This window comes from Pseudopodoces humilis, chromosome 5, assembly GCF_049639895.1.
Source record: "Pseudopodoces humilis isolate 2021_Gansu_Grassland_sample_001 chromosome 5, ASM4963989v1, whole genome shotgun sequence".
Taxonomy (NCBI): domain Eukaryota; kingdom Metazoa; phylum Chordata; class Aves; order Passeriformes; family Paridae; genus Pseudopodoces; species Pseudopodoces humilis.
The window spans coordinates 20,561,165-20,580,611 of record NC_142204.1 but is presented as its reverse complement, the minus strand read 5'-3'; the positions used below and the strand labels follow the sequence as shown (position 1 = coordinate 20,580,611).

The 19,447-nt window shown below is 40.4% G+C and overlaps 1 protein-coding gene across 2 annotated transcripts in view; it reads right to left on the bottom strand.

The window, feature by feature from the left end:
• Positions 1 to 18,794, bottom strand: part of POLR3B (RNA polymerase III subunit B) — a 72,336-nt gene extending 53,542 nt beyond the window's left edge. Inside the window, exons 1-10 of one of the 2 annotated variants that reach the window (XM_014256684.2) lie at positions 18,661 to 18,794; positions 16,716 to 16,748; positions 16,119 to 16,175; positions 15,973 to 16,037; positions 15,541 to 15,616; positions 12,320 to 12,420; positions 10,030 to 10,121; positions 9,271 to 9,388; positions 8,134 to 8,242; positions 1,076 to 1,198 (exon numbers count right to left, since the gene is read on the bottom strand). In XM_014256684.2, the coding sequence (XP_014112159.2) occupies positions 1,076 to 1,198; positions 8,134 to 8,242; positions 9,271 to 9,388; positions 10,030 to 10,121; positions 12,320 to 12,420; positions 15,541 to 15,616; positions 15,973 to 16,037; positions 16,119 to 16,175; positions 16,716 to 16,748; positions 18,661 to 18,756 (870 nt within the window). In that variant the 5' untranslated portion in view covers positions 18,757 to 18,794. Of the gene's footprint in view, positions 1 to 1,075; positions 1,199 to 8,133; positions 8,243 to 9,270; positions 9,389 to 10,029; positions 10,122 to 12,319; positions 12,421 to 15,540; positions 15,617 to 15,972; positions 16,038 to 16,118; positions 16,176 to 16,715; positions 16,749 to 18,221; positions 18,403 to 18,660 lie in introns of those variants that run through there. The other variant, XM_005527532.3, reaches the window with a different exon arrangement.
• Positions 18,795 to 19,447: the final 653 nt, after the last annotated feature.

The following is a 19,447-nucleotide window of genomic DNA, read 5'->3' as shown; positions in this document are numbered from 1 at the left end:
TCACTGTTTAATATCCCCAAAAGCTACTGTGTGGCAACCATGTCTGTCTCCAGGAGTGCCTTGCAGTGGACTCTTACTCTCCTACCAGTTGTCAATCAATCCGCAGAATTCCTAGCTAGATTAGTCAAGCTATCCAAGTCCACACAAGAAGTTCTTGCCTGGAAATGAAGCCATGAAGGTATGTGAAAGAATCACCCTCTCCACTAAATGACAGGTTATCCTTTCCATCTGCTACCCTTTTCCACAAAGAGCTATCTCTCTATTAACTTCATTTGACATTTCTTGCACAGAATAACTTCTGCATTTCTGTTTTTCTAACTTCCTGGATACTTCACATTCCTCTGTGTTGCTCCAGCTCACCGTCTTACTCATCTGACTCTGAATTAGGAGATCTTTAAGCTAGCTGGAACCCTCAAAAGCCTCCAAATACGAAAACCAGAAAGGTATTCACTTTAAACCACTAAACATCACACACAGAATGATTTGACAAAGTTTACAATGAAATAGCAGAAATAAGATTAATCTCCAAAGGCTTCTTCTAGCAGATTAATATATTCTCATTTCCTCCCAGCAAAACTGCCTAAGTTGTGGCTAACTAAAAGAAGTACATGATCTAAGAGAATTCTGCAGAGTCTTTAGCAGGACAGAGGGTAGCTGCTACTGTAGTTTTCATACCAGAGATTAGAATAGGAGCACATCTACTCCTGGTGAAATGGTCATACCCACATCAACAGGGCATCTGCAAAATGGGGCATGCAACTCCTTTTCAAAAAAAGTCTTCAATCCCTGATTTTATGGACATTGCTACTTTTTATATACAGGATTATGTCATTAAAACACAACCCTGGGCTTCTGAAAACAAAGCATTGCTTGACTCTGATTTTTTATTCTCCAGTTAGGTTACGAGCAAAAATCTCACGTTTGACAAATCCTGATGCTTTAAAAAGCCCCAGCTTGAAATAAACCCCCAAAACAAACCTTAAAACACAAAGTCTATGTCCACTGCTGACACAGCAAAGTGGTCAATTCCCACTGTCTTGATTTTTATGGTCTCTGGTCATGTGAAAAGACACACCTGCATCTGTGTAAAAATCTGAGCTTTTTGGCATTCTTCCAGGCTAGGAGCAAATGCAGCCATCACATGTTCCTCTGTGCCAATCATCTGTACAATCTCCTGGTCACTCTCAACACCCATGGCCTAGGAAGAGAAGAAAAGACAGAAATAACACAGGCTTTATGTTAACTCACTGACATTTGCTTATGCTAATTTGGTATTGTTTGTCTGCATTACTACTAAGCAAGAGCTAGTTCTTCTCTAAGAAACTGTGCCATCTGGCACTGGCAGCACATATTCCAGCTATGGAAGAACGTTAAATGGAAATCTTGATAAGCAGCAGGAACACACAACACTTTTTGGAGAGCAGTTTTGGGTTTTTTTTTTCCTTTTCTTCACTGACAGGAGTTAAATTCTGTGGGGTTTTTTCTTATGGAAAAAAAACCCAAAAACCTGAGTAAAAACAAATAAAAATGTTTAACAATGAAAACCAAGTCAGATTCTACAATAAAGAAAGGAAGGTGAAATTTCTTAAAGAGTACTCACAGTCTCTTACCCCAAGCAATTTTGCAAACTCCGTTGACTGTGATGTTGCCCATCATATTTGAAAAATGTTTACAATTTACCCCCTTTGCAGCTCTCTGCATTTAGAAGATGACTTCACTACACAATTCCACTTGAAAGACATTCTATTATTTCACTGATCCATGGACACCTTGTTAGACTTTATACCGCAGAAAAAGCTTAATAAACTAAGAAAGCGCTTAACAGGTTTAGAAAAATCTCTGTATCAGTAAGTGTTTCAAGGTGGCACCCAGCAGTGAAGGCTTTTGTGGATTCCAGATGGTGCTAAAGCTCCCCCCCTTCACACATTTGCCTGGAGCTCTGCCATATCAAGAAATGGAATAATCTCACTAAACCTCTTCTGGCTGAGTTATAATATGTTTCTCAGAACTTTGTGAGGAAGTTACGTTTGCATTCACATTATTCTCCAAAGTGCCTGCCACAAAGACCATTGTAAATAATGGCCTATGTAGACTCTAGTATTCTGGTTCTCATTAAAAACTGGCAGTACCCCAAAAAGTCACATTTTCCTCAAAAATGCAGAAATACCTTCCCTTCTTATTGCCTTCATGGAGTGTCACTTTGCTTAACACCTAGCTAACGCCATTCCCTTGTAAAACTGTTGCTCTAATTGTGAAGTATTCAGTTTCTTTTTTTCTTTCATTTCTTTCTTTTTGAACAAAGAAGTGGTTGAAGTTCCTTTAAACTCAAACTCTTGTCTTTTCACCTTGTGGTTTATTACAAATTAAAAGTGCTGAAAAACATCACACACCCGGAACAGCGTGAGGACTCTCCTCTGTTAATAATGCAAAGCCCAGATCTCAATTTCACCATCGCAGACAGACTTGAGGGCCAACTCAAGATACAGTTACTTCACCAGGTAAGAGTGTTTCATCATAGTCTGATCCCATTAAGTAGTCACCCCACTGATCTCAAGGCTCTTTTCAGAACCAGAAGTTAGCCATATGATATTATTGTGGTTGAGATCTCTGTTTCTCAAATATTATTACACTTCCTCACCCCTTTAAATAAGGTCACACAGTAGTTAAAAACACCTCAGCAGAGAAGTTAACAAAACCCCTCCTGACCTAAGAGCCAGACTCACAAGGTAAGTCTACAAAAGCATGAAAGCTTCACAACAGTAAGTTTCCAGGATTTAATAGTTGGAATATTTATTTAATATATAAACTAAATATATAAATTAATAAATTAATTTAATTTAATGTGTCTAGGAATTAATAGCTGACCAGGAAACTAGTTTAGGAACAACTAAATTCATACAACTATTGCACTTAATCTAAAACTTTTTAGAAGAATAAAATTGTTGTGCCATTCTAGGCACGTATACCACAAATATATTTATCTAAAGCACATCAGCTGCAAGCTGATATCACCCCATTTCTGCTTGTCAAGTTAATTCAAGGATGGCAACCAAATCTTAAGTGTCATATAAAAACTGGGGGGAAAAAAATTCAATCTGAATATTATTATCTTTTTTCATCCATTAAAAACTGAAAGCCATACTAAATTAAAGAGGGTTGATGATTTCTTCTGCCTTGACGAATTCTTTAATCAAAAGTGTTACAGCAAAAGGATGAGAGTAAAACAAATCTATGCCTGCATAGATTTTCTAGCTGGAGTTAGTACCAGCAAAATCACTTGAGAATTCTCAGTTTCTGAGTGGGAAAGACTAAGCTCTGTCACCAAACAACATATGATGTGTTGTTAAATATGTGCAAATTGAAGGAAATTAATTTATGGGTAATAACTAAAATTCAGGCAAATGACTGAAAAAGATGTGCTAATACAACAGCCTAAAAGTAAACCTATTTATTCTCCTCTGTACTCTCAACAATCCTGATCAGAGTTGCATACACAAATCCACCTACATGCAACACTGAGAGGACAAGCAGCAGGCCCATGCTGCGATCAGGCAGATTTGTAATCTTAACACTTTGTTTTTCAGTAAATGTGGCCCTGATGCTATCCTTCCAAGAAAAACCAAACAAACAACTAATAAACCAAACCAACCAAGAAAAGTACTCTGGAGTTAGCCTGTAAAATCATTAGGACAGTAACAAAATATTCCTTGGTTGTTACTTGTGTTACAGAAACAGGGAGGATGTGCCATACAGGAATGGGCCCAATGCTTAAAAAGCAAAGCAATAGCAAGATGTCTTGTTTCTTTTTGATTGGAAGGCAAAGTCACAAAGGGATAATTTTATGGGGAGGGGGAAAGGAGACTTTGTAAAAGCATAATTTAACAGTGGCAGTGAAAGGATGAGGAAGGAGGCAGTAGCAGGCTGCTGAAGACCACAGTTGAAGGGTAGCAGTCAATGGACATAAAACAGACAAGACAAAGCAAGCATTCAGAATATTCAGATCATCCTGAGTCCAAGTGGGAGAAAGTGGTCCAAGTGGAATCAACTCCTTCTTAGGACTGGGGAACTTCCCTCTGCCCAAATGTGTTTTGTGTTTATCTTTGTGTGAGCACACACACATGTACAGATGAGAGTGTGAGCCCAGCTCTTCCTCCCCCAGCTCACGTCTTAATGATGATGTCTAGGCGTTTCCATGGCACTTCCCTAGAATGTAGTTCTGCAGTCCATCAGGCCAAATTACAGCACAGAGACACGCAGATGACTGGATTAAAAAGATGTCAAGGTAGTTCAAGGTTGACATCACAGACAGAATTGGTCTAGAGCTTTCATAATTCAAAAGATACGAGCTATGAAACAACAGCCATGGGAACCCATAATCCTGCAGATCCAGTCAGACCACCATCCAGCTGTTCCTCTGGAGCTGCACCTTAACAGCTCCAAGGCTAAGCCAGGTTTGTAAAAATGAAATTCAGCTTGCTGTTCAAATCTTTTTGGTCCTAGAACTATATATAGCTCCCACAAAAACTAAAGATACTTCATCTAGTGATTCAGGTCATAAAATTCAACTTCTAAGTCCCTGTAGGTTACTTATAATCCTCTTCCTTCCCTAACCAGTTTTGATGCAGCATACAACCTCCACTTACTTCAGCTCCCAGGGCTCATTCATACCTGCCAAACTGAGATCACAAAGTCGAAAGAAAAAGAGCCCTTACCTTTGAGCAGCTCTAACTCCCTGCAATGTAGGGAGCATCCTGCAAAAGCAGCAGCACCATCTTACCTCCAATTCGGATGATTCTCAGGATAGAAACACCCTTACATACCACACAAATATCCCACACCTCCTCCAATGCTCACTGCTACCTCTAACTGTCCAAGCCCCCCAAGTAAAGCATGTGCACCTCCTAACCTGACATATTCAAGAGCACTGTGCACAGTTCACACAGGCCTATGAGATGCCCACAGCCGACACAGCTAAAACAAAGGTCTCTCGGGGCTGCAAGGCAGCTCAAGACACTATAAACACCCCTGTGGCTGCATATGTGTATTAACTAATGAAGAAGTGTTACAAAGTAAGCAGGAAGCAAATTAGCTGTGTTTGTTTCCCATTACAAGGCAGTTAACAGCCCTTTAAAAACTGCAACAAACACATACTTAAGGGGCAAGACTGTGTTTTACGTCACTTCTTCAAAAGTCAAGTTGCATTTCCCTATATAGGGATGGCACAAATGCTCCGTCACTCATAAGAAAAACGGTCAGGAAAAACTATTTAAGCTAGCACAGCTACAAAGCTCAAGCTCCCCCACATCTAAAGAGCAGATACCCCAAGTCTGCCCTAGAATAGTGCCAGGCACATGCCTTTTGTAGTCTATCAAATTGCAGTTAGTTGTGGTCAATGTGCTAAATTTCACAAAACCACAACTTGCATGTGTTTGGCACAACTGTCTGTAAAACATCAGAGCACGCTTATCCCAAAGATCCCTACAGGTCTGGATGGCAGAAAAAACAAAGCAACAGGACAAGGTGATTCTGGCTTGCAGTTATGGAGAAGGATGAACTGAATGCAGATGCCTCCTTTAGGGTGACCCCACACAATCCAGTCCCTATCTAATCTAACCAGATCAAGGTTAGATCTGGTTAACTTTTAGATCTACTTTATTCCCATGGCTCCCCAAAGCCCAGGTGCCTGGGCTTCACTCCTCACCAAAAGCAAGGATGGAGAACTCTGTGTTCGGGTCTTCCCCCAGCATGCAGCTCTGTCCATGACTTTATACCTGCAACATAAGGGTGACCTCAGCTCTGTCAGTTGGTGGTGTTCGTAATGTTCTCAATTTCACAGTCCTTGCTTTTGACAAAGATGTCTAGAGGATATATTAGTACACCTCCACCTTACAGATGCATTAGCTTTAAATACACATGAGATTATAGATCTGCAATACTTGCTTTCTCTTCTATAACGCTACAATGATTTTCTGCACCTGATCTATTTCTTAAGTCACATACAAAATGCCAGGTCAAATAAAGCTATTGAGACTAGAAAGACAATCCAAAATTGCTCCCCGTCTCTCATATAGTCCATGACAAACTGCCCCCTCTAGCTGGCCAATGCACTGAATGGCAGCCTTCTACCAATTCCTATTTTTTTTGTTTCTTAGTCAAAACACAGAGGTCTTTGGAACTTGGTTGTAGCCTGGATGCCGGTCTGAGAGGAAATGCAGAGCAATGGATTTTTGCCATTGCTTTCTCATTTTAGTTTTTAATTAGAAATTATACATGAGGCTGTTTCAGTACAAGTGAAGGATTCAAAGGCAGTCAAAATTTCAGACCTTAGATTGTCTATACAGCTTTATTTACTCCCTTGCAGATGTGGATCTCTACACCACAAGAAGCAGAACAGCTGCTAGTAACAAGGAAGACACATACTTCATGCCCAAGGCCTGAGTGTTGGAAGAAAGGAATTATTCTCCTTGCTTTTCCAACAAATCTCCTGTGTATAATACTGCTGTGTGAGAGAGCTGAAGTTAGACAGGCATTCCTGAGTTTGGGATTGTCCAGGCTGAGGGCTTTTGCATTTGTAATCTTGCTCCTAGCAGTTAAACAGAATAAAGCAATAGCACATTAGAGCAATGCCCAAGAAAGGAAAATAGCAGACTGGTGACTGCTTTCATTTCCAGCTGGAGACTCGTCAGAAGCAGGCAGAAGATCCCTGAATTTCATGTCATTAAAGGAAATGACCACTCATGAGAACTGCTAGAATGGAACATTCACAATAGTTAAAGTGGGCATAGCTAATTTTCTACCGTATTAAATCAAAATGAATAATTGAAAAGCACTACAGCCTAGAACTTCTAACAGCTGCAACCCTTTATTCAATTAATAAATGAAAAATTAAGAAATATTATCTAAAATATAAAAGATACTTATGACAAGGGATATAATTATAGCAAACATTGTCAGAAGGTAATAAAATAGTCAGTACAACTTTACTTAGAACAACAAGCCAACAACCATCTCCTCAGACAACAACCCAGAGCAGTTAGTTTACATGAGCAGGTATTTATCTGTACCAGCACAGGGTGACAAAACGTAATAAAAGTCTATAAGGTAAGGTGGAATCCAGCAGTTTGGTACTAGAGCAAATGGATTAAGAGCCATATTAGCACTTTCCTGCAACACAAGAATTGTGAACTTAATCCTGGCACTTTTATGTGCATTTCTGTCCATAAATACCTTCTCAAACTCTGTTAACCCTGGTCACTAAAAACAGATGATCTCCTCCCTTATTTGAAGAGATTTTCTTAATCAGAGCTAATATCCATTTATTTACCTCTCAAGTCTAAACCCAATGATTAAACTATTTTCTAGTACCAAGGCACACCAAGCACTGCGGTAATACAGAAAAGCCCATAAATAACATTTGCGCTTCAGGCACGACCAGCTCGGATGCTGCAACCTCGTGCTGCCCTCTCCTGGCACATCATTTCCTGTGACCACCTCTCCAAACCTTCCGTGCTGTAACCTGCTACAGAGAACACAAAAAAAGAGTTTTGCCTAGGTCCATCCAGTCAGAGGTTTTTTTGTGCCTCCAAGAATGCAGCCCAACTTCCTCCTGCACACACAACGTAACAGTCTGTAAATTTACAGGCAGCAGCAAAGCATTACAGAACAGGAAGGAACTCCCAGCTGTTGGCAGGACAGGTCCCACCCTAAGGCCTGGCCACGCCCTACTGTCGTTTCCAGCAGCTGGACAGAGCATGTCCACCCACCACCTTTCCTGGCTTTAGTCCATGCATTTGACTCCACAGACAGAAAACCAGAAACAATGACCCTTAACACAACTTGTAACATAGCTCGTAACAAACCAAAATCCTTCTGAACTGTAGCAACCTCAGAGGGCAAATTAAGGGAGTGGCAGGTATTTCTCTTGGCCCAGCAATGCTCCCCTTGCTGAAAAATACAGCACTTATTCTCCTTTTTGCTGTACAATAAAGATGACTTCCCAGGGGAAAAAAGCTCAGTTTCTGAGCCCTGCCAAGTCCTTCTCTATATATGAACTTGAGAGCTGCTGTCGATCTTCATTTTGGAGCTACAGCACAGCATTTTTCTCTTTTTTTCCTAAACAAACAGCTGTATTACCTTAAATATAATAGCAATGGGAATATCTTCTGACAAAGTGTTGTGCCTCAGGTAAAATCTTCCTTGTTTCACAACCATATTTGTTCTGCTCTTCTTCTCATGAGTGGAACTGAAGTTAAAATAAAAAGAATATCATGTCCAACAGTGTTTGCACTGACTCCTAGAATCTTTTATATAGAATTTAGCAAGCTTGAACAATCTTTCATCTGAATTAATCCCATTTTCTCCTCTTTTAAAAATTCCATCAAACCAGTCAGGGATCAGCCTGTAACTTCAAGGTAATAGGGAATTATCACCTGTGCTGGGGGACTACTTGGAATATTTGACTTCAGCAAATAAAAGTCGGTATTTTTTAAAATCATCTTTACATGCTTTGATAATCAATTTTGATATAACCAGCAAGGTCAAACTGTGAACCAGTACTGCAGCAACAGTGGTAACAACATAACAGTACTTGGTGGTACATTAACCGCATCCAGATTTACTGAGAGACCACAGAGTAGCTAGGAGAGACATGAGAGACCTCTGGAGAACAAAAAACAGCCCTCACACTGAACAGTCACAAGCACCATAAAGCAGACCAGCATGCACCTTAAAAAAAATAAAAAACGACCAACCAAAAGCTGAACAAAATTGAAACAAAACTTGACCAAGGAGGAAAGGCCAAATTTAGACTACTTTACCATTTTCAGTAATTTGCATTGCACAAAAATATTTCTTTCCTCCTCAGCTGCCTTTACCTTTTAAAGGTTTTATGCCAATTTTATATAGAGAGGCAGAAAAAAGGTTACACCAAATTTCCACTGCAGTAACTTCATGTTACTTGCTGCAAACTGAGACCAAACACCATCAATTAGGAAGTGCATTTTGTTAAATTAGAGCTTGCTTTTCCTAATCTGGGATGAATCCTGAAATATATGAGCCACTCTCACTAATTTTTGTGGGAATACTACACTATTTAGGGACTGAAGTTTTAGCATACAAAATGACAGTAGCAAAACAGGAGCACTGAATGTCTACAGCTTTTTCTGGTTAAACTATACTAGGAAGAAAACTCCACAGCCATTTCAACCACAACAATGAAGTTCTAAAGCTTTGGGTTTATCTCCTTTATGTAATGCTAGGAATTTACTATACCTGGTAACAGAAGCGCCAACTGTGCCTTTTCTGTCAGCTTCAACAATAATTCTGTTTTTGGATAACTGCTCTTGAATAAGAATGACTTTCTCTACACCTTTAACAATGAAATAGCCACCTAGTTAACAGAAAAAAATATTTTGTATGTCAGTACCCTTGCACCTTATTTGTCTCATCCAATATGCCTTTCAATATAAGTTATTAGAAAGTAAATCATAAGTACACAATGGGAGAGTAAATTCTCCCTTAAAAGAGTAATGAACAAACTTGACAGACAAAAATCAAAGAAGTTGCTTGTTATAACCCTCCAACTCCTCCCTACATATCAAATAATACCATGTAATTTGTAACACTTTATTCTTGCTTTACAAAGGGCAATGACAAATGAGAGTTCCCACCCTGGAAGACATCATGCTCCACTCTTCCCTAATCTGTTTAATTTTCAATGAATGAACTCAGTTTTTTTTTTTCTCATATGACACATCACTGTATAACACTATATACAAAATTCAAAATAAAATATTCAAAATATTCGTGTGTTGTTTTTTGTGGTTGAAAACTTAGTCTGCAAATACCAGCTACTCATGTTCTCACCCAAAAGCCTGACAATTTCTTTTAGTTGCAAGCACACACTTGAGAAGTTTCCACAAAGACTTAATGGTGGCAGAAAACACACCGAAGGGGTATTTCTTTGCTGAAAAAGACTTAAAACTCAAAGCACAGATAGGGAAAAATAAAAGAACATGAGTGAAAATGTACCTGGATCTAATGGACACTCATTTAGTTTGGCAAATTCTGCAGGAGTTTTCCCAGTAAGAACACAATTGGAGCTACGCAGCATTATAGGCATTCTGCAAGAAAACCAGTTATAATTTTACTTCAGACTCAGAGAGAAAAATACGAATAGTCAAATTCAGAACAAAAACCATGCTGAACAAATTGGAGATACACATTTAAGGTGATCAGAACTCATATATGCTGTAACCAACAAGTTTTCATTTAAGCCCACCTTATTTCATTGAAGATGTAACTGAAAAGAGACCTGAAAGTGGACACCTACAAGCAGAAACCAAAAACTTCCTATTAAATTGTTATGCAGCTATCAGGTATTGTGACAAGCAGGGTCACCAAGGCCAGTGATTAGTGCAGAGACTCCTGGTCCCCAAAACAGTCTGCAGAGAAGGACATGTCACTGCAGATCCACTGTTACCAGTTTTCATTAAATAAAGTTAGTTCCTATCTCATTTCCCACACAGGAATGACACCTTCTGGCTGCAGAGAGATAGTGCCTCTAATTCATAACCTAAGCAAGAAGCTGCCTCAGTAGTAGTTCTGATTTCCCTGGTGTCCTAGCAGAGAAGCCTGCAAGCAAACATTTTGTGAAGCAACACGTGGTGGAAAGATATTCCAAGAAATTAAAAACGAATTCAGTGCTTAATTAAGTAAATAAAAGAGAAACTAAAGATTCACAGACTGCATGTAAGGCAAAACTTCTTCACCATGAGGACAGTCAAACAGTGGAAGAGCTGCACAGGGAAGTTGGGCAGTCTCCACTCACGGAGGTCTTCAGGACCTGACAGGATGAAGCACTGAGCTGACCCACTTTGAGCAGAAGGCTGTGCAAGAGGCTGAGCAGGAGACTGTATTCTTTCAACCTGAATTATTCTGTCACCCCATGATAAATCATGGAATGGTCACTTCTACAATTTCAATATTCAACAACAAACCAGCAATGATTTTCCAGTTATTATTGAAAAGTGTACTTTTATAGTCAGCTTCATAACATACCTTTTCACTCACAGATTTCTCATTAAAACTTTGGAAAGAGAGCACAGTTTGCTTCCAAAGAGAAAGCTGTTTGTCACAAAAGACAAAAAGTTTACCACTATATCTACCAAAAGACCTCCATGTCCTTTAGCCTCTTCCACCAAAAAGTTGATTTTTGATCCAGCTTATAGAATTTCACTCCTTGGTGGACAGCCTTTGTACGAACTGTGTTCCAAGTGTTTTCTAAAACACACGTTAACAATAATTATTTATGAGTTCTATTACATAAATATTTTCAACCTCTAAGACTATTCATTCAATTCCACTTCAATAAAAAACAAGATTAGACTATATTTCCTGTATTCAAATATTATAAATTATTTTTATTTCTCTGCTGTTCTCATATTCATGTATCTTAAAAGAAAACTGATGAACTCACATTCTGTACTTCTGCAGATTAAAAAAAGCTATCTTGTCACTATATTTCACTGAAAAAGTGCTTTCTAGAGACAAGAAGCTTCATATGACAAGTAAAATCTTTTATCACACACAATATAAGCTTAATGCATTGGCTGTTGATATCAGAAACAGGAAGCAGTTGGCATAAGGTAAAATGGAATACTTCAATGCTATTACTGCAAACTCCAGTGAAACACCTGTCCCAGTTCAAACTGCATGTCAAACAAGAGCACTGGCCAAAGGAAACACATATAATACAGACAGATGAGGAAAATTATTTTCAATGGAAATCATAACTGGATATGAACAGTTTTTAACAGCAAAAAACTTTTTGCACGTATGCTTTTAAAGCTGGTCTAATAATGTAATTCAAGTTATTTTAAATGAAACCTTAACTTGTGCAGCAGAACTAATCCTTGCTTTACTGGTTTTACCATGCACCTTCCACAGATGCTACTCTACATACGATGTATGAAAGACTGGGTAATTTGGCTACAAAGCAAATATGCCTGATTTAATTTTACAATAATGCAACTTGCAGCTCCATGCACGCATTTACTTCTGTGGTTTTATACCAACAGAATCAGAGACAACATTCATCCTTATATGTATCCTTCTCTGGAAGGAGACATTATCAGAGGCTTTTGCAAAACAATATCTTAGACCCTAAAAATCATGTACAGCCGTTCATGAAGATTTGCCTGCTCATTGTTTCTTTTAACAAGGAAGCAAGGTTGGCCTACATGTGTTTTGCAGTAAAAACTCTTCCCAACATGGCAGCAAAGGAAAAATGACAGCAGAAGCTCAGCACGTGGTGTCTCACCTGCCAATGGGTAACGCATTGCGGATGATCCTCTGGCTGCCCCGTGTATATTCAATATCCACGGTAATCGGCGCAGAATAGGTCATGTCCCTCAGGCGGCACTGAAAGGACAACAGGCACACGGTCAGGTGTTGACTTCAAGCTGAACAATCTCTCTTAAAACAGCCCGTATTTGCCCTGTCCTGTAAATCCTCACAAAGAAATCAAGCAAAGCAAAGCTTCAGCAACATCTTCATGATACCTAAAGTATGTTGGACAGACTCTCCTGCTTAAAATAAAATCCAAGAAAATCCAAACACAATTGCTCTGATTTTCAAAAGCAGGCAGCAGATCTGTGCCTTCAGAAGACAGCACTGCAGAGCTTAGCTTCTAAAATCTCTAATTAAACAAACAGGTCTAATTAAACAAACAGTTCTAATCAGCAGAGCTGGCATAAAGACCACAGTGTGTCTGAGCAGTGCTCAGCTCAGGGACATTTCTATATGCAGACTCTCAACAGCTGAAGACTTGTGCTGCCATATGAAGTCTGACAGCATGGAAAGGCACAAGATTGAGAGAGACACCATGCTACCTTATCAGCAGAATGAGCAAACCTCAGTGTATGGTACCATTTCTGAAGATGACTTACAGAAGGCTCACTAGAGAATCACTTCTTGCAAGGATTCCCTGAATTTTTCTGCAAATTGCTCGGAGATCGAGAGAAGCAAAATAAACATATCTACGACATTAGATATCTCAAGGTTCAAACATTTCTGATCCAATCTTTCTAGTCTGCTCTCCCCAGCCTCACTCTAAGATGTTGCCAGCCCTCGAGGTACTGTGCCTTTTCATGCAAGACAGGCCTTACTGCATCTGCTGAACACAACACAGCAACTCACAGCAGGTCATTCGTGACCTCACTGTGCATGCTTTTACCTTTCAGCTCCAGGATTACAGGTTTAACAGTAGTCAGACCTGCACATCTATGATTCTGCAGTCTTTTAGTGCATTGCTTATGTGCAAATGAAAGGCAATTAAGATTATACTGTCTATTGAAGATGCAGCTCTATGGAAAAATATGCCTCAAGAATCATCACAAACTGGATGCTTCTCTCCACACTACAAAGTAAACCTATTCTGTAATAATAAAATACTGATATACACCAGCAGCTTTCAAGCCATGCTTTGCAAGAAACTAGGTGCCATTCTGCTCCCAGAAACTACATCCAATTTAAAAGTAACTGAGAATATTTCCATATTCTAATTACTTTAAATTCTTCTGTATGAATATCATCATCTGTATGAGTTCAATAAACTCCCATAAGGACTGGAGGAAAAAGAGAGTTAGATGGCTTCTTTAATACTACTTTGGGAAAAAAATGCCTTGGGATTCTCTGTGTGTGTTTTTTTTAACACAAGACACAGATAAAAAATACAAATTACAGTGTAATATTCCAGCATGTGTAATTTTTTATCACCTTCCTTGAGGTAACTTCTTACTGTAAACACCTGAAAGTAAAAGAAAGGCATGACTTGATATACACTCAGACCCTCATAAAAATCGAATTATTTTAGGTGATTTTGGGAAGGAATTTTATAAGCCTTCAACAGAGAAATATAACAGCAGACTCCTAACTATCCAACCCTTTTTTTTTTTCCTCAAGGCACCCAGGCTTGACCTGAGCACCATCCTATTTAAGGGAATAACTGTGGCCTCCATGTGTGTACAACACACTGAAAATAAAGAGAAATAAGGCACTAACATTAAGCATCAACGAGAATATACTCAAGATACAAGAGTATCTTATTCTAAACTCAAGGTCAGTATGCTCTATAAGCATTTATTTTGCTGCCTTCTGCATGTATAGTCACTTGAATTATACAGTAAGCAAGCATATTAATACCTGAATTCTTGAGTATGAGTTGTTGGCCACAAAAAATTTTTGCATGCAATTTCATTATTTCATTCATATGAAAGAAATGCTTCCTGTTGCATTTTGTGCATGTTCACATCTACTGATTGAGTATTATCTACACATTTGTGAGGTGCAGCAACTATCATGTATTACATCTGGCTGAGTTATTTGCTTTATTTCAAAGCTTTCCATCCAACCAAATGAGATTTGAGTCAGGTCACTCAAGACAGAAAGTGGCTACGTCCAAGTGGCAGTCACTGGACAGCTGATTCTTACAGAATTTTTCCAAAGCACATAATGCATTTCATTATTGCCTAGATTAGATGATAAAAAATACATTTCAATATCAAATGGATAAGCAAGGAAAAAAGCATCTGATACATGAACTGAGTTATGAGGTTGGCAACAGGCTGCATATAGGTAAATGACTACAAGTTCCAAGTTCAGTTCCCCCTTCACAGACCAAAAAGAGGTCACTCCCTCTGTTGCAGCGGTATAAATCTCAAAGTAGGGTAGCAGGAGAGAAATATTGTGTTCTTGAGCACTTTGAAGAGAACTGAATGGCTCTAGATACATGAAAGCAATCCTATAAAGTTCAAAGCTTATGTTAGCTTATGGCTTTCTCATACATATGGAAGCCACCTTATATCCTGTTGGTCAAAACCAAGAGACCTTCTGATTTCAGTCACAGCAGCATGTCCTCCAACATGCATCTTTATTCCAGAAGTACACAGTCCGTCCGTTAACCAACATGCCTACAGCACTACCATGAAATTAAATATACTCTTCAGAAGGCTGATGTTCTTCTGCAGCTGCTTCTAATTTTAACAGTTTCTACCTGTTTCCGCTTAAAGTTTCCATGTTTGCTTTCTGAATCAGACTTTAAAAATATGAACAAAAAATCAAATACAAGTTCCCAAAGACTGGAAGGGAAACTGAGACTGAAATGATGTATGGCACAGACAGTAGCAAGGCTAATATTGAAAAGAAGTTAATAAAAATATCAAAGAACTTTATGCATTATAGCATGAGGTTCAGCTCTGTCATAAGGAGAGCCACAAGATTAAGCAAGAGAAGAATTTTCACTACTTTCAAGGAAACCTACCCAAATTCAGCTAGCAAAAAACACTGAATAGAGAAAAAAAATAAAATTAAAAAGCTTTATTCCCTGATGCTTAAAGCTCTGAGGCTTCTTTTTACAGAGATGGTGGAATGCATTGCACTATCTAATGTAGCATGCATGTACTCAAAATTACACGCAGCTATTATCCAAGATATTCCCAAGATAAAAAAAAACCCAAACAGAACAGATGCAAACATTAATACCTCATGAGGTGATACAGGTCGTGTCACATTGAAGCTTTCTTCCACATCTGGAGTACCCACATAGATATTGAGGTACCTGTAATACAGTTTCAAAATGAGGTAAATATTTTTCATGCAACCTGAAGGAAGCAAAATTTTACACACAATGAAAAATGAAATTACTTTGATGAACACAAGTTGGTTAATAATAAGCAATGATTCTGCCCGAAGTAACTAATTTGAGTTGTGGTCAAATTAGTTAAAATTTAGCCTGCATGTGCAGTAAACCTTTTAATCTTCCCATCTTTTATTGCATAAAGTAAGAGATAAGTCATGGAAAACATCCTCTTGATTTAGACCTGCACAAGGGTTTATAAACATTTCTAGCTGATAACAAACACATGAGATAGCACTCATGCTGCTATACCAATATGGAAATCATCTCATGCTTACTTCAGGTACCACATTGGGTCAGCATCACTTGTCACTTTTTCATTGGCCTTCATGATTTTCTTTATCTGGAGGAGAAAAAGAACAAAATGGAACCACAGCCTTTCCTGAATACTAAGAGCCACTCCCCACCCACCAGGAGAACCAACCTCAACATTGATGAAATAGTTGAATGAGTCTATGTGCTGCTTCACCAGTCCTTTCACCTGAAAAATACATGGACACAGCAAGTAAAATCAGCTTCAATAACGTTAATCATACACGGAATCACAAGGCGGAAATTAAGATATAAGCAATTATAACTCGTTTTGGATAACTGTGCTAAATTCTTTTGTCTGACAAACTCCTGGGAAGTGGCTGGATGCTCACTCTCTGGTTCTACACATTTCCAAGCTTACACTGGAGCTGTCATATAAAGAGCATGGATAGGGTCTCTGAGAGCCAGTAAAACAGGAAAATCATCTGAAAACCTTACATATATACAGTATGGATTGAGAATAGCCACACCAAAATGCAAACCTCTAGGAGGATGTCTCCACAAAATAATCTGAATCAAGAAATAACAAGAATAATCAAGAAAACAATCTATGGAATGAGTCTATTTATAACTGCAAGGAATTAAAAAGAAAGGCAAAATCCACAGGAAAGTGAGGACAGGTATTCTGGGAAACAGTAAAAGCTAGAGAAGGGAATGTAGAGAAAGAAGATGAAGTATTCACACCATGAAATGAGCGTGCAGCACTAACCTTCAGAAATGCTGGAAGAAGTCTCCATTTTTCCTGAAAACAGAAAACAGTTTGAAACATCTTTCCAAGGAACAGCCAAATATCCAACATGCCTGAGCCTTTTTGTCTGCATGTTTGTTATTTTTTGATCAGTAATATTATTTAAAATCAGATCTATTTAGAGAAAAAAAGAAAAAAAATACTCTCTAAAGCAAACAGAGATGGATAAAAATGACCTGGATCATTTGAGTAAACCACATGTGCAGTATTTACTCAGGATGCAATGGCACAGTGTCTTTCCTAAGAGCAACTGATGTGAAAATATATTTTTCTTAGAAATTCCTTAGCACCATGTCCTCATTTAAGATCTACTAACCTTTTTTTGGTTTTGTTCTGTTAACACTCTAGATTATATTCCTAGAAAGGGAAGATTTCCTACAACTTTTACTTTACAAAATACACACAAAAACCTCAGACCTGGGACCAGCACTTGTAGACACAAGTCTCTGTAACAATTACCAGGACCCTAAATCCTACAAAGATTTAGCAAAAGTACTGACAAGTGCTAAGTATATCAAGGTTCCTACAAACTTTCCCCAATTTCTAATCTTTGATGATCACAGGGAAGATCTCTTTCCATCAGCCCCACTTTTTTCCCACCATGGCAGGGCAGAAGCTTGGCTGGAGACAAAATCCTTTTATTTAGGAGTGTTCCCAGACCCCATATACTTCTCCATCTACTACTATTTAAAAATACTACAAAATTAATAACCAAAAAAAACCTGTAGAAAGTTGTTAGCTTTCTTATATCCACAGAAACGCTGATGGTGCTCTTGGCTTTCAGCCTGTTGTTTGTTAATCTACTAATCTTGCTTGTGATTCCATTTTAACATCTGATAATGGCAAAACTAATGCAGTAAAAAGAGACACATGCAGTATGGTGTGGCTTTTACTACTGGTCCCTTGTGGTCTATATGCAGTAGTGTTTACAGTCTGGAAAGCTGAAGAGCAGTTGATTTCATGCTTTTATGATTTAATGTCATGTCTAAAAAAGGGGGTTTAATCTGTTAAATAGTAACGCAATTAAACTGATGACCTAGGGATGAGACTAATGATTTTAATCTTAAATTAATATTCCAAGGCCAGGCTGGAAGGGGCACTGGGCAGCCTGGTGTAGCGGGAGGTGTCCCTGCCATGGCAGGGGGGTGGAAGGACAAGAGCTGTAAGATCCCTTCCACCCCAGACCGCCCTGTGACTGCGTGCGGGACACAGGTCGGGCAGAGACTGGGGACAGGACGGCACCTCAGGAGGCCGAGCCCGGGTTCCTGAGGAGCTGCGCGGGGGCAGCTCGGAACACACAAACCCTCCCCCCGCACACACCGAGCGGTGCAGCACGGGCCGGGGGACCTCCACGTGTGCGCCGGCAGGCGACTCCTTCCAGCCCATCCCAGCGCAGCCCAGCTCAGCCCGGCCGCGTTCCGGGAAAGCCCGAGGCGCGCCCGGCCGCTCTCCCCTTGCCCCGCTGACCTCCACTGTGTTGACCGGGGCCGCCGCCTGCTCCGGGGTGAGAGCACCCAGACCCAGCGCCTCCATCGCCACCCGCGCACCGCGGCGCTGCAGCGCAGCGCGTCCCCCCGCTCTCCGGCGCGGCGCCCGAAGGTTCCGGCCCCGCGCAGCCCGGGCGCCGCCGAGCGCTGAGCACGGCCACGGCCCTGCAGCCCGCCCCTCACGGTGCCAGGCCCCTCCCGAGGCACTGCAGCCCGCCCCTCACGGTGCCAGGCCCCTCCCGAGGCACTGCAGCCCGCCCCTCACGGTGCCAGGCCCCTCCCGAGGCACTGCAGCCCGCCCCTCACGGTGCCAGGCCCCACCCGAGGCACTGCAGCCCGCCCCTCACGGTGCCAGGCCCCTCCCGAGGCACTGCAGCCCGCCCCTCATGGTGCCAGGCCCCTCCCGGGGCACTGCGGACCTGGCAGCGCCTGGGGGTCCCGCCTGAATCCCGGGAGGCGGCAGGGTCACGGAGGAGGAGTTGGGCTTCAAACGTCTTTCCTGTAGTTTTTAGCATGTAAAGCAACGTAGGGCATCAGCTTGTAGCGTCTATTCTTCTTTCATCCTCTTGCTGAATCACTTACAAATTTATTTGTTCTTCTTTGCAAGGGTCTGTGCTATGGAGACACCAAAATTGCAGTCAAATGCGGAGCTACTCATCTGCCCCAGTTCAAGATGAAACAAGAAGCACTAGTGATCTCTGCAGATTCCTCTGGTAGTAAGGTTTTGAGAAATACATATATATAAATATAAATATAGATATGTAAATGTAATAACTGGTAAACAAGTTCCAAGAGCAGGGAGTGAAAATAGCACACATACACGTCTGCTCTGGCTCAGGTTCCGCATGAGTAGCGTTTATGGGGTTGGGTCCGGGCTCCACCCATCCTGAGCACTATGGCCCCTACCCTAAAGAGGAGTAACATTTCAGACTCCTTCCATTTGGTTTCCTGCCTAAAGCGCACAGTCAGTGGAGACTTGGTTTAATACGTGGCAATCCATGTTTAATCCATGCAAGGCCTCTGTCGGACACGGGGGGAAGCTTGGAGCAGCTTCTCACAGAAGTCACCCCTGCAGTCCACTCCACCTCCAACTCCACCTTGCAAACCCAATACATCGTGGTCCAAGGAGTCAGATTTAAGCAGGCAACTGTTTTGAATATTATTTGTACAGCTGGGATAAAGTCACTAGTCTACACTGGAGCTGCT